At 38.5% G+C, this 14,991-nt stretch overlaps 1 protein-coding gene across 1 annotated transcript; it reads right to left on the bottom strand.

The window, feature by feature from the left end:
- Positions 1 to 3,834: 3,834 nt before the first annotated feature.
- On the bottom strand, positions 3,835 to 14,399 carry she (Src homology 2 domain containing E). The gene is given in 7 exon segments (XM_014474478.2): positions 3,835 to 6,925; positions 7,966 to 8,085; positions 9,305 to 9,524; positions 9,830 to 10,051; positions 11,134 to 11,260; positions 13,500 to 13,993; positions 13,996 to 14,399. Coding segments are annotated over 7 exon segments (1,422 nt in total). The 5' UTR covers positions 14,051 to 14,399; the 3' UTR covers positions 3,835 to 6,741.
- Between the last annotated feature and the right edge of the window lie 592 nt (positions 14,400 to 14,991).

The raw sequence follows: 14,991 nt of genomic DNA, 5'->3' as shown, positions 1-14,991 counted from the left end.
AATGTTCTTTTTCTAAAATACTCGATTCTGATGGATATAATCTGACGCACCGCTTCTAAAAAGCTTCACTGTTGAATATTTTTTACAGTAAGCTTGGAGATAATCAAGAAGTTTTGGGGCATATATGTGATACTTTTAAGCTCTGCCGATGTAAAAAAGATGATGTGTAGTGGAGGTCAACTGGGTTGTATTCAGTGTCCTGCTGGGTCAAAGCCAGGTGACCTTTAGAGAGAAAACCTTTTCCAGACCAATATTTGCCAATAAGTTTGATTCTCATCTGCTCTATCATTTCTTCATATTGGTGCATGGTTTGTTACATGTTGAAAATGTTCAGCCTATTCATGTTGTTAGATAGGTGCTACTGAACTGATTTGTTAGATTCTCAGGGTGGATGGCAATTATCTTCTCGCACAAGGCCAAGATGGTTTAAGTGCATTTTAAACTAACTGAAAAACAATTGTTGTAATATGGCTGCACTGCATCACCCTTAACTATTGCAACATTTATATTGAATATTAATGAAAATTAAAAGTAGGTTTCTAAATATCTTTTATTTTTAGTCCCTTCAGGGATTCTGCAAGATTTCTTTCAGTTAAACAAAAAAAAATCTTCTTAATTCTGGCACAACATGCAACCATTTTACTTCAAGCAAAAGTGCTTTTTTTTAATGTACTCACTTATTTATTTGTTTGTTTATTTATTTAACCTTGTAAAAAATATTGTGTATATGCATATTTCCTAGATTCAACATTTTTTTTGTTTTCCCTTTTTTCACATATTTATGTTTTAAAAATCTTAATTTAGAGCAAAGCTGAACTGAAGTCAAATTCCTTGTTTTGGTGCACAAACTTGGCAAATAATGCTGGTTCTAATTTTTCACTGAGATATTATCACAACGCATAAAACGTTAAGACTTCATGTTTCCGATCTTGTTGTCAGCTCGTAGCTGACTGGTCGTAAAACAAGTTGAAACAGAAACCTCCTACAAGTTATGCTCCAAAGCAGGCCCCTAACTCGCACATGCTCTTCATCCTCTCGTCTGCAAACAATGACTTAAGATCACCGTGCAAACAGTGACTGAAAACACGGCCGACCTCACCTGCCGAGGTCAAACCGCACGGCAAGCGCGTCAGCCAGGCTGCGGTCGGGCATGGCAGGTGCTGCCGCCTGCATGCATGCATGAAGAAAAGAAGATGAGCTAACAGAGAGTCGGGCTGTGTCACTGGCACCAAGCCTGATGCGTCTGATAAGGCCAAGAGGAACACTTCGGTTACCAAGAGGCCAGGTCAAGTGAAACCAAGATGTCAAGGCACAACGTCCATCAGGAGGAGTGGGGCGGCGATCGTGTCAAGCTGTCATGCAAGCCGAAGAGGGGGCAGCGGCTGGACAGAGGGGTAGGATGACTTATACATGGGAACAAAGTGGAGTTATTCATTCAAGTATACAGCAGAACAGGCTGTAGCTCCATATCATCTGATGATTAAACCCGTTCCAGGTGTAGTTGGCTCTGTCTTTGGAGAACTTGAGAAGGGCGGCTTTGCTCGTGTTCATGAAATTAATCTCGATAGAAGTCCTCAGGGACTCTGAGGCTGCCAGAGATGAGTCAGAAGACAAAGTTCTGATGTCTGTTTCAGGAAGCGCTTAAGCTCCACCTCACTTAACTAAAGCCTTTTAGAAAAATAATAAAGTTTAATAGAATGTTTTACTGTTTTCTTTTATGTTCTATGATTGCTGCAGCAGAAAAACATCTTGAGTAGCTTCCTGCTTCTGAAACGCCTGCAAACTGCAATGCTAAAACACACCATCCTGTGCTGCACCGCTAATATTTGTGGGTAGAAGTCGCACCTTGATCAAATACTTGAAGAGGACATGAACTTCTGACATTGTTGTGGTTGGATATTCGACCGCTCCTCTTGGCTGCGCTGGTGGCGTTCAGTTAATCTTGTTGGTTTCCTGCAGCTGACCCAAATTTTAACTCAAGGCCGGGACTTTGGCAGGAGCAGATCTACTGGTGAATTCACTCCATGACTAATTTAAATCTGTTTGGCCTCATTGAGCATCAAAACGTGTCCCAGTTTGCAATACTAAGGTGATAGTGAAGCTATGTTGAAAAACGTGGTGACAGTTCATTGAAATGTTGAAAATCCCAAACTGCTGCGATAACTTGAAGAGCTCAAACTTTGAAAACATGGATCTTCTGTTTCATTGTGAACCGTGCTTGATTTATTAGTTGCTTGTTTTGGTCTTTAAAGTCCTTGAAAACTTTGCTTTGTTTTACCTTCATGCACCCAATGAAGACATCAGAACTTTGTTTAGATTACTTTTTGCATGATTACTGGTTTGGTTTCCCTCTCCAAAAGCCGCCATACATTTAAACTAAAGCATATTAAAACCTGCATTCAAAGGGCAAATGTCCTGCAGAAGAGATTTGTGGCATATTTAGTTTCATTGGTAACATTTTATCTGGAGGGGTGTGCATAAGACTGACATGACAGTGTCATAAACAAAACATAACAACGGCCATGAACAGGAAGGACTCTTTATGAAGTGTCATTTGGTAAATAATCACACTTTAAATGCAAAGTTGCATTAGAAGTCCATTAAAAGTGCATTATTTGGTCAATAATGACTCTTTTAATGCCAAGTTCTGTTAAAACTGGCATAAAAAGTAAATTGAAAGTATCAACTTTGCATTTAAATTGTCATTATTTACCAAATGAAATTTCATGGCAGCATAAACATTCATAAAACTCCTTCATGTTCATAGCACGTGTTATGTCATGTTTATGACAGTGTCACGTCAGTCACTTCAAATAAAGTGTTACCGTTTCATTTCTTGCAATGTTTTTTCCCCCACTAATTAAATCCTATGTTAAACTCAAGGTCTATCGGCCAAAACCGGTTCTGTTTTTCTCTCAGAATGACACCGGAATAGAACTTTAAGATATCAGTCAAATGTTACATCAATGTTAAATGTAATGTAATATTAAGAAGTACAAATCAAATCCAGAGAAAGCTATAATGTTTTAATGGTGGTTTATTGTTGCATTGTTGCATTCTTTGTAAAGATTCGTGATCTTGATGTCACCCAAAATGAAAATCAGCCTGACACCTTGCATTAAAACCAGGTTTGTAAAACTAAAACTGTACAGTCAATTAATTTTACATTTTTAATGCTTTCCTTTCTGAAAAGGTTCGGGAAGAAGCGCCTTGCGGGTCACCAGACACCGGTCCACGGACCCAGAGGTGTCGCAGTGTTCGTGAGAAGACTGAAAGCCATCTGAGGTTTTAAGGTAATAAGAGCGAACGCGTTGGATCGGTTCCCTTCATGGGTTAAAGCACAAACTCCTGGTATCAAACATACATAAGAAGCAGCCGTGTCCTCCTCTGCGAGTCAGACAGTCACCTGCCTCAGGTGACACTGAACCGGCGAAGACGGTAAAGGAGATCCGTAAGAAAAGAAGGGAAGACGAGAGCGATGGTGTCCAATGCTTTTTTTTTTACCCTCTTCACCTTAAGCATCCTTGACATTAGTGTAATGATACGACTCTTACTCCTTTTAGGGCTGCTTTTACTTTAATCCATACTGTCTGGAGTACAACGAGGTAAACTGTTTGTGCTCTGCATAATCCTCAGGTTTAAACCTAATCCCTCATCCAGACCTTCACCTCTTGACCTTGTCAATCTTTGGAACAACAACTAAAAGTCAGCATGCAGATCGAGCACAAAAAGAAAAACCCGTACTCATTCTACCCTTGTTGCTTAAGATCCTGCCCCTGTACAGCACATAAAGCACAACAGACTCACGTTTTCCATTTTCCATTGCTTGTTTTATTGGGATTCAGCACATTCAGGACCACTTATTCCGGTTTCCATTTAAATTACATCAAAACAAATCGACTTAAAACAATAACACTTTGAAGTGGCACGTAAATGGTTAACATTCAAGTATTTGAGACCGTGATGTTGGCCTGAAACTCGGCTTCAGGCTGAATTCTGGTCTCCAGCGTGCCACTAAAATAAAACGCAAGGCTTGGAATGTTTGAGCTGATAGGTAATAAAATTTAAAGACTTTCAGGGAACATTCAAACATCCCCCATCAGTGACTTTCCCCTTGAAGCTGCAGAACTGTCTTACCTGGAGGGAGAACTGCCTGTCTTTTAGGCATCAGCTATCAGAATAAAGAACATTTCAGTGGTGATTTTTTTTTTTTTCGAAACAGAATTTCCAAAGGTTTTAAAAACAAACAGATCAGCTGAGCAAAGAGAGAATATTTGAAGAAAGAATTTACCTGAAAACATGCAATAAAGAACAAAAATTTCAAATAGACTCACTTTGAAAATTATCATATTCCTTGTGTGATGTCACTATGTGAGTGGGCCACTTTTAAGGTTGTTTTTGCAAGGGAATATTTTATTTTAATCAAAGATAAAATTAACCATAACATGCTATTGTATGTATGACAAACTAGAGCTAAACACGGTGTGACTAATTTTCCCCCAAAAAATGATAAATAAATCTGCCGCTTAGCTTTAAAGAGGTAAAATCTTCTTCCAAGATGTTTTTATTTTCAAGCTTTTAAGTTTTTATTTATGTTGTATTCAATAAGCACATTCCCCATAACCTTTTCTCCTGACAGCCTCCCTTCTTGCACCGACAACACAAAAACATTATGCTCCATCTGGACCAAAAATTGGTCTTGATCAGTCAGAGCAGATCATATCCAACTTAAAGATAAGTGATGAACATATCCGTTCATCACAGCCAGGGTTTGTATATATGTGCTTTTTATTCCATTTTAAAGGGTTAGTGCAACACTGTGTATAAACATGTAAGTACACAGCATCTACATCTACTTTGTTGCTTCTCAAATTAGATTTTTTTTTTTCTTCCAACATTGTTCTCCAGTTTATTCCACATAAACTGGAATTGTGCCGCAATAATAACAATAATAATTCAAAGCCATACCAGTCCCTTTAAAATAAGCCTCAACTGATTAAAATATTTGATATTTTGTAAGTTATAGTTCCAAGGAATTGGTACAGACGCAGAGACGTTTTTCTGTTTTCTTTCTATTTCTGCAAAATAGGAAATACTCCACATGTCATTTCAATTTGAAAAGCCGCTCGCCGGTGCTGTCTAGAAGGTCAGATTGTCTAATAGTTTAAAAAACAAGAATAGCAACAAACAAGGCTCTATGGGGGATCAGATTTATCTTGGCACCAGACACAAACAAGCTCAAATGCAGCAAAGAGTTGTACCTTAACATCGCCAGGTCTACAGGAAAACCATTAGATCTGTATGCAAGACAAAAACAAAACTTTCCTACTGTCACAAATGTAAACATTTACATGGACCATAACTTAAGATTTATGTGAGATGAAGCTGAGGTTCCATGATGCTGTGGGCCGGTTTCTCCTCCAAAGATCCTGAAACCTTTGTTATAATTCAAATCCTCATTGGCTTTCAGTATAACAACTTTGTGCTGTGGTCAGATTAGACTAAGACTGAGCGTTCCTGTAATAAATACGACATGTGGGCGATGCGGTTTCTGGTTTCTCAAGTAAATTGAAATGCTTTTGCTAGAGTACACTGCACTGCGCAGTCTTTTAAATACCAGAACATTTTTAATAGAAATCTGGTGGTCTGAGTTGGTGTTCTGAAGTTGTGCCATCACTGGAGCTTTCCGTAACAAAATGAACCAAAGCAAACACCCAAATTAACACGGAAACGGTTCACCAGACACAAAATCAGCCTTCAGGATGCAGATCCAAATCCAAAACAACTGTTTTTTTCTCCAAACTTAGGCGAGAAGAGCAAAGTCAGAACAATCTGGAGGGAAAGCAAAGAGGAATGGTCAAAAGTCTCTCTGTTTGCTCCAACTACTTTGACACAAATTTGCATCAAGGGTGCCAGTAAGTAGAGCACAACATATTAAAAGTCTCAACCCATCCCCCAAGCGCTGATCGCCCATCTCTTAGCTCTCTACCTCCCCTATAGGTTGGGAATCACTGTAACGCTCCATGAAATGAATAAACATGTTAAGCCTGATCCTCGGTTCTTTGTCAGTAAAAAGTTCAATTACTGCTGAGCTGGAGCTCTGTCTCGCACATTGTTTTGGGGTGAATCACCCAGTCTTCACAGTGCAGTGGAAACTGCTCCCTCATTCACAGTAAAACGGGGGGGGGGGAGGGAGATCCTCATGGGACAGCTGATGCCAAAACCAAATGCATAAATTATAATTTTATGTAACCGCTCTGAGAATATCAGTTTTCCATATCTTTAGATGTGTTTTAATGCATGGAGCAAGTCTTTGTCTTGGTAAAGGTGGAGTACATCCTCCTTGTCCACTAGAGGGCAGGAGAGATAAATTCAAATGTTTCCAATACCTGGAAATTTTACTAACAACAATAAAACAGCAGCAGCAGTTTTACTAAGAGGCACAGCTAATAACACATTCTGAAATCAGTTCACATTTAAATCTGAAAAAAAAAGAAATGCTTTGTCATTTCTGCTGGGCTTGTTCACATGCAAAATAGCAGCCTGGATGTTTTGCATCAGCTGCACATCAAAGTAAAATAAGTGAATAAAAGCCAGGCAGCTGAACACATTTTAAACATCAAATCAACAAAAAAATAACACATTTGAGAGGGTTGTAGTTGTACAGACAAAAGAAACGTAATTTTTAGATTATGTCCTCTTATCTCTGCTTCAAATGCATACGAGGTTTTAAGGTCAGAGTCAGTGGATGCGAGGTACGGGGTGGAGCAGCGTCATGTGCTCTGCCCCGGTGAAAGGCAGGCGGCTGGTGCAGTAATGGTGCACCACCTCCGGGATGCTGGGGAACACGCAGCTGCTCTGGTCCAGGGTGAAGCCGTTCTCTTTGGTCTGGGCCACCATGATGTGAACGCAGCCCTGACTCGTCCTGGACACAGACGAGATTCATGAACACTAACATCTACTCACCATTTCATCAAAACTTTCAGCTTCAGATTAGCAAAGGAAATGCAATGGAGATGTGATGAACGTAAAACAAAAAGGAACGAAGACAAAAATGAATTAATAACAAAGATGTTTCGCCCCTCTTCATTTATTGATGGTTTATTTATTCCTTCCCTCCTTAGTGCATTTATTTAGTTATAAAACTTACATAATATGCATAAAATAATAATAACTGATATTATTATTATTAATAATTATTATTTTTTAATAATTATTACACAAAAACTAGAGCTATTAAAATACATCTTAGTAGTAGTATAATAATACTTATAGCTCTTATTATTATTATGCAATTATTAATAATAATGTTATTACGTAATATTATTATTACAAAACATAATAATAGATGTTTTATTATTATTATGTAATAATATTGTAACATAATATTGTAATTACATAATATATAATAGTAATAATAAAATACTGATAGTTTTATTATTATTATTATTATTATTAGGCATAATTGTTATAAAGCCTAATGTATTTGTTTTGCAAGGTTTCCCCCTTCAGTTATTTCGTTAATTAGTTTTAATTTACCTACATATAGCTACATTTATTTAGGTTTTATCTTAAATAAAAGCATTATATTATATTATTAAAAAGTTGTAGTATCTTTGAGTTTCTAGAGAAATCCTATGCTAGTTGAAACAACACAGGATGATGGTCGTCAGACCAGAGTGACGGCTGAGCTTCAGCTCAGGAGAAGCTGACCCTTCTCTCTAAATGCGCATACGGATATTTTATTTTATGTTCTGCTGGGTGTAGCTTGACTTTCTGTTTTGTTTTTTCAAAATTTCTCTTAAGATATGTTTTTGGTTTAAATGCCTCTTTATCCACACCCACTAATTTGTCCTGCATTCTTTCAAACACAGACTACAGCAAAGCCACAAGTCAGAAATGTGCATCCAATTAGAGACATTTTATCCAGCGGAAGCTGCGCCTGCATCTTCAGGAAACACTCACTTGAGGGCGATGGAGTACTTGCTGTTGTCTGATTCGCTGTTCCTGACCAGGAAGCTGGCCTCTTTGCAGGACTGCAGCTGGAACTTCGCTTCCTGCCGGGTCACGCAGCCATGGTACCAACTGGAAGAGACGCAGAGCAGAATCCACAAGACCCTTTGATATTCAAAATGTTTGTTGAGACTTTAGGTGATGCTTTAATTCCTAAATATATTAGTTGGATATGACTCCAAAAACATCTACACCACTTTAACCCTCTGATGCATGAATTATGATCCTTTGTGTCAGAATTTTTTTTCCATTTTTTAAAATTCTTTTCTTAAGGCATAAAAAAGGTAGGAAAATTTTTTTGTAAAAATATTTTTTTTTTTTTTTTTTTTTATGTGATCAATTGTAATTTTGTCCAAATACAAAGTTGTTATTTGAAAAATACATCAGTAGTATTGTTCCTTAGGGGTTATCTGATGTCACAATATTTTTTTTACTTGCAAGAGTCGTCTATAGTAGAAGGAGGGACCGGGTCGGTTCTCATGCTTTTTTGTCTGTTGGCCATATTGTATTTAACAAAAATAATTTCTTGCATTTGCAGCTGATGGCCAGTAGTTGATGGTATATTTTATGATGCATTAGTGTCCACTTCAGTGGTCTGTGTGCATTTATAACATAAAAATCCACAGGAAGCACAAGAAAATGGCTTTTAGATAGCTGTCCACTGTAGTGACCACTATGCATGAAAGGGTTAAAACATGTAGGTCACATGGGTCATGGAATGCTTTGCAGAGTCCTATTTGAGTTTTAAACATTTTATAAAACTTTACATGTTACAAAATCTCCTTTCATTTTAGCTAAACATAATTTGTGAAACTTGAGAAAACATGTAAACACTGTAACTGAGTAACGTTTCATCAATAACCGGACATTTAGTCGGAGTCACAGTTGTGAAATCTGTACAGATGTGCCCAAGATTTACAGCTCCTGCACTGTAATAAAGGCTTCCTCTTCTTCTGATTCAGAAATCATTTTCTTCAGCTTTCTGCTTCTCTTTAAACATTTTTGTAACTTTTCTTTCTTTGTTCCATTTTTTTTGTTGGTGGTTTTTGCCATTTTGAAGAAGAATATTGCTCTTCTCCATCTTAAATTAATTCAAGACTTCCCAAAAGAGAAAATACAATTTCACAAGAACAATAAATGTACTGGAGCATAAAGTGGACGCATGATGATGCTCCCTTCAAATTTCAACCTGCCCATTCGTGTATATAAAAAATATATCTAAAGGTGTGATTAATTTCAGAATATACTGAATATTTTGTGTTTTTGTCTATAAAGGAGAGCAGGGTGTTACCTCTGCTTTTCCAGGGGCAGTAATGGATCCAAGCAGCACGCCTCTCCATCAGGGCTGCTGCAGGGAAACGTAGATGGCAGCAGAGTTGGGTGAGAGGATCTCAAGATCTTTTGGCTTCTGCTTTTTTGCCTCAGATAATGTTGCTGCTGCTGCTGCATCTGGGTCTGCATGGTGAGTGTATGAAAACATGTCTCTTCTTTGACTGGGTTGTCAAATTGTGCTGGGAAAAGATGAGCACAAGCAAAGTAAAAAAAAAAAAATATATATATATATAAAAATCTTTCTTCTTGAGTTTGAACTTTCTGTTGATGTCTGAAAACACAGCAGAGTACTTTGATGTTTTATACAAGATGTTCAGTATGCTGTTGGTCTGTGTAGTTCATAAAATATGCATGTGAGGGTGAACCAGGCGGAGCAAGACAAACATAATCATCTACTCTTGAAAAGCTTCAACCAGAATCCAACTTCAGACTCAGTGATGAACCTTCAGATAATAACAATGTGGTGAAAGATGCTTTATTATACCCGACAGAGTCCTGACGATGTGCTGCTTCCTCCATTCCCATGGCAACTCGTACTCAGTTGCGGGACGCTGGTCCAGCTCCGGCTTCGTCCGCTCACCGTCGCCGCTTCCCTCATACGGGTCGTCATAGATGGCAGCTGGCTGACCTTTTTCCGCAGGTCCCTCGCTCCCATCCGCCGACATACTCGCCTTGAGCAGATCTTTAGATCCCCGACGTCTGATCTCTGGCAGGTTGAAGAGAAGGGATTAAAGATTAAAATCTCTGCCGAGAGATAAAAGTCTCCACCGCTGGAGCGACACAAGGCCTGCAGCAGCTGCAGGGAACATTGTGGGAGAAAGACGGGAAAGCTGGACACAAAAAAGTTCTGGATCAGGATCTAGCTGAATTTCAATTGAACCAGTTTCCTTTTTTTATTTTTTTTTTACATCATCGGGAGAAAACCACTCTCAAATGTTTACACACCCCATCACATATTTAAATGAGACCATCACAACGTTTTCCTTGTAATTTTAGTAATCGAGACAGCTGAACTCTATTTTAGGTTCATTAGTGGCACTTTAATTGATGTTATATGTGTTCCAAAGAAAACAATAAATGCTAAAATTGCTTTAAAAAGTGCTTTAACAAAATATTAGCTTAAAGGTACACACACCTATTTAAATGTTTCCCCAGTAAAAAACTCAAAGAAGCCTAGCTTTCAAAACTGGCTTGAATAAAAATCAGACAAATAGAAATTAGCCAAAGAAATTCTGCTTGAAGTTGTGATTTAATAACTGATCTCAGCTGCTAAATAATCCTGGGCCGCGTTCATGGCCCTGCTGACTTCCTTCCATGTGATTTCAGCCTCTTAAACTGACCGACTCACATCATCACATCCTCTGCTGACTTCACACCGTCTCAGTGAGAAACAATCTAAGAGACGGAGGAGCAGCAATAAAGCCTGCCCACCTTCACGCAGTGCCATTGTGTGACTCTTCTGGTAAAAACAACAAACTGAAAAGGTTCTGGAAGCATCCGATTCCCTGATTGGACACTGCATTTCCTCTGACTCTGAGAGGTCCAAATAGGGCTGCATCCTAGATTCTGGGAGCCGGCGGTCGGGGCCGACTTCCTTTTGAGAGAATAGCACCAGGAAACAGAAACAGGAAAGAGGAAGTGAGGACAGGAAACTACACCCATTGTCCGAATGAAATGCAGTCATCATAGCCAAGCCAGAGAGCAGAGTGACTTCACATTCTCAGAAGGATGATGAAGTGACTGAAAATGGGAATGTTGTGAGGTCAAGTGTGTTTTACGAGTTCCCACCGGTTATCATTTGTTGTGCATCGTATGGCTCCATGTAGCCATCGTTCTCCCCAACTCTCTCTGCATCCCTCTGCTCTCTGGTCTTCTGGGCATCAAACGGGTCTGCGTAATCCTCCACAATGATCAACTAGATCAGGAAAATACAGGAAAACCGATAATTTAGGGGGTGTAGATCCTTTAAACTGTGAACTCATAGACGAAACTCGTGTTTGAGGTTAAATTTATACTGTAATCAAATAAAATTCATTTCAAAATGAATAAATGCTTGAATTTCTGCTTGGGAAAATGTTGTTAGATTGCTTTTTAGAATATTTAGTGTAATTTTCATGCAGCAATGGGTTACTAACACATTTCTTATATCAAATCTACACTGTAAAAAATAAAGTCTCTAATTTACGGTAAAATACTGGCCACTGTGGTTGCCTGAATTTTACCATATAAATACCATAATTTTTTTATTTTATTTTTTTTTTACAATGTACACACCTGCTCAACTGTTCCCGGTCAGCTAAGCAAAGTGAATGGCATTTACCAACTCACTCACTCTTTGGTTACCTAGCAACAACCTGCTGACTTACTTGCACAGCAGCAGTTTAAGATTTTGTCACTGTGCCTTATAACTGCCAAAAAAAATTTTTTTTAAAGCAACTAAATGAATTGAAAACTGTGGATAAGACAGGAAAGGTCACACCATCAGAATGGCAGAATTTCAGATATTTAAAACAATAATTATCGATATCGACTGATATGTAACACTTTTATCGTGATATGTTTTTTCAGCCATATTGTCCAGCCCTACAACAAAATGGAATATTTTATGATTTCATGATTTCTCTGTCGATATCTGTCGATATCAATAATGTTGATAAATTTTTCAGCCATATCGTCCAGCCCTAGGTAATTCTAATATCTACTATAATTGGTGCAGTTATTGATGGTTTTTCCCATCATACTTTTTTTTTTTTTTAGGATAAACTGATGGAGGCTTTGGCCAGGCTCTGATTTGAATCTTACGGAGTTTTGTAAAATATGGTAGCGGTCACCAGAGGGGAAGAACGTTATGAATGAGAGGGATGAAGCAGAGCGAAGGAGGGAGGGCCCTCTGCGTAGGTCAAAACTGAGCCAGAGGAAGGTGACAACCTCTTATGTCTGCCAACAGTTTTGTAATCGAGGCAGAGGAAGATGAAAGTAGAAGATCAAACAGTGGAGAGAAGCAGGGAGACACAATCTGGGAGGAATGGGCACAATGGGAGGCACAGACAAAGAGAGGAGGAGGGGAAATGAGACAATAATAAGTCTTTTCTGAGTTTGGACTGGATCCAGGCTTCTTCACTGTGAGCAAATTGTATGCCTTTCCTGAAGCTGCAGTCAGACAGTTTATTGGTATCCCATCTGTATTTTTACAGAAGGTAGGAGAAACACGTCAGATTAGCATGCATCACGCAAAGATTCATAAACTAAAAACATGTGTTTTTACTTTTACCAGAAGAAAAGCTTGAAGGACAAGTATATTTTTGGTATTTACCTGTCATTTTAGGAAAAATAATAAATTTTGTACACGAATTAAAACATTTATATTTGTAATATTAGACCTACCAATAAAAAATACAACAAAATCTAATAGAATCCTAATTAAATTTTCTATATAAGCTATTTAAGTAAAGAAAACTGCCCCTCTAATGTGTTTGTCTGTCTGTCCATGTAGACTACAATCCACCCAATTGTAAAAGTGAAATTGAATACAAACTGAACACGGAAACGAATATCTCTGGTGTAACACCAGAGATATTTTTCTAAAACTCAGACTACCTGCGTCTCTTTGGTCATTTCCGCTCACAGGACATTACTGCCAAAGACCAAATAAGCAAGTATGAATAGGTGACTTTGTGGTTATTCACTCAGTAAATGCAACATTTTCAGGGAATTTGATGGAAACCATCACAACTCAATATGGAGGATCAAAAGTGCAGAAATTTTCATAAAGCCATGGTTGTCCTTGTCCAGTCCTGCCAGTTTCAGATGTGTCTCTACACCAACACAGTTAATTCAAATGGTCCAACTACCTAAAAGTCAATATACAAAATAAAAAAGAAACAAATGCTTCAGTAATGTATAAGTGATTGAATTAATGCATATTGAGATGAAATCTGAACTCACTATATCTTAAAAGCAAAATTGGTATTTCAGAATTTATTCAGTCATTCTTGTGCTGTAAAACTAAAACATATAAGGAATGTCTATGGGGCCAGAGGTGGTCCATATTACAATTACAGCTCTTTAAATAAAGTTTCAGTTCCTGGTTTCTTTTCATTTTTACAACAAATATTTTTAGGAGAGTCAAAATGAGCTCTTAGAATAAAACTCACAGTTTCCGTTTTGGACTGGGCTGCAAGTTTATCTGCTTCGGAACCGGCGGTACCACTGATTGTAAAGTTGGGGCTTTTGTCCTGTTTGTCCACTCTAATCATCCGGCTGATGTAGGCGCAGGCGGGCGCGGAGGTCTTCGGGGGTCTGTGTTGCTCCTCCATCACCGCCTCTGCTTTGGAGTTCTTGCGGCTTTTCCCGGCCAGCAAAGTGTCCCAAACCTTCCCATCTTTCTGGGAACCAACCCCGTTCCTGCTAACCTCTGCGCCGGAGTTCTTTCGGTTCTTTCTGGACAGCAGTGAACCGACACCTCCTCCACCTCCTGCTGCGCCGTCTGCAGAGGAGTTCTTCCGGTGGCCCGTTTTGGTCCCTGTTCTGATCATCAGCCCGGCTTTACTTGCTCTCGGATGGGAGCCGGACTCAGAGACTGACCGGATCTTGTCCGTACCGTTCTTCAGGGCCAGGGGGAACTCCTTGAACCACTTTGCCATTTTTTTCCCTCAGGTGGAAATCTGTAAACTTCCCTGCCTCGTCCTGCACCTTTCAGCGCCATGCAAAGGGGCCCCAGGGACGCACCTTCAGAAAATCACTGCCTCTCTAACAATAGACTTCCGCTGATTTATTCTAATAGACAGAACATTTTCACACCTCACTTTTAAAAAATCCTTTAGAAAAATGGCCCCCAATGAAACATAAGCCTGATTAGTAGAAGAAAAAAAAAACACTCAAGTTTTATCCCATTTGAAAATTTCTTACATTTGGTCTTTTTTTTCAGTTTAAAGAAAATTTATTCCCTTTGGATAAAAAGATGCCATCGGAGCGGGATCATCCGAAAAAAGGCAAAGTTTTTCTTGATGGTGATTTTTGGTCCCATTCCCAGAGCGACTAATGGGTCAGTTACAAGCGTCCACAGTGGAAAAAGTCAAATAAATGAGCCGGTGTGTGGGGTATCTGCTTTACCAACGGGGAGGCAGTCCCTGGTGGGCGGAGAATCAGCGGCGGTCCTATCTTCACTGGTGCCCTGGGTCCTTACTTCAAGCCTGGCCACCTCGCACTCCCCACGGGTCAGTAATCAATGGAAAATATCTCTATTTATAAACATTTTTCCACACCAACAATGTTTCAGGTTTCTTTTCCTTCTTTCCTTCTTTCTTTTATTTTACAGAAACCAAGGATAAAATATTGTTAAATATTAATAAGGTTCTTGCAAAAATATTCAGGAAAACACAAATTGTCCACTATTTTGGCAAAATAAAAATGAAATACATGAATATACAGATAAATTCCAAAAATTCTAAATAATTTTTACAATGAATAAATGAATGAATGAAAGTATTTGAATCTGTAAAATAATAAAACATCTTTGAAAAAATAGTAACAATGCACACATTTGAATAGATTTTCTTTTCTACATACATTTACAGTGTTTTTTTTTTTTTTACATATGATAAATATTCCTTTGATTTTACAAAATATATTTATCAGAATATATGT

The sequence above is a fragment of the Xiphophorus maculatus genome, chromosome 13 (assembly GCF_002775205.1).
Source record: "Xiphophorus maculatus strain JP 163 A chromosome 13, X_maculatus-5.0-male, whole genome shotgun sequence".
Lineage (NCBI taxonomy): Eukaryota > Metazoa > Chordata > Actinopteri > Cyprinodontiformes > Poeciliidae > Xiphophorus > Xiphophorus maculatus.
Note: the sequence above shows the minus strand (reverse complement) of the source record. Positions and strands in the feature narration are given on the sequence as shown.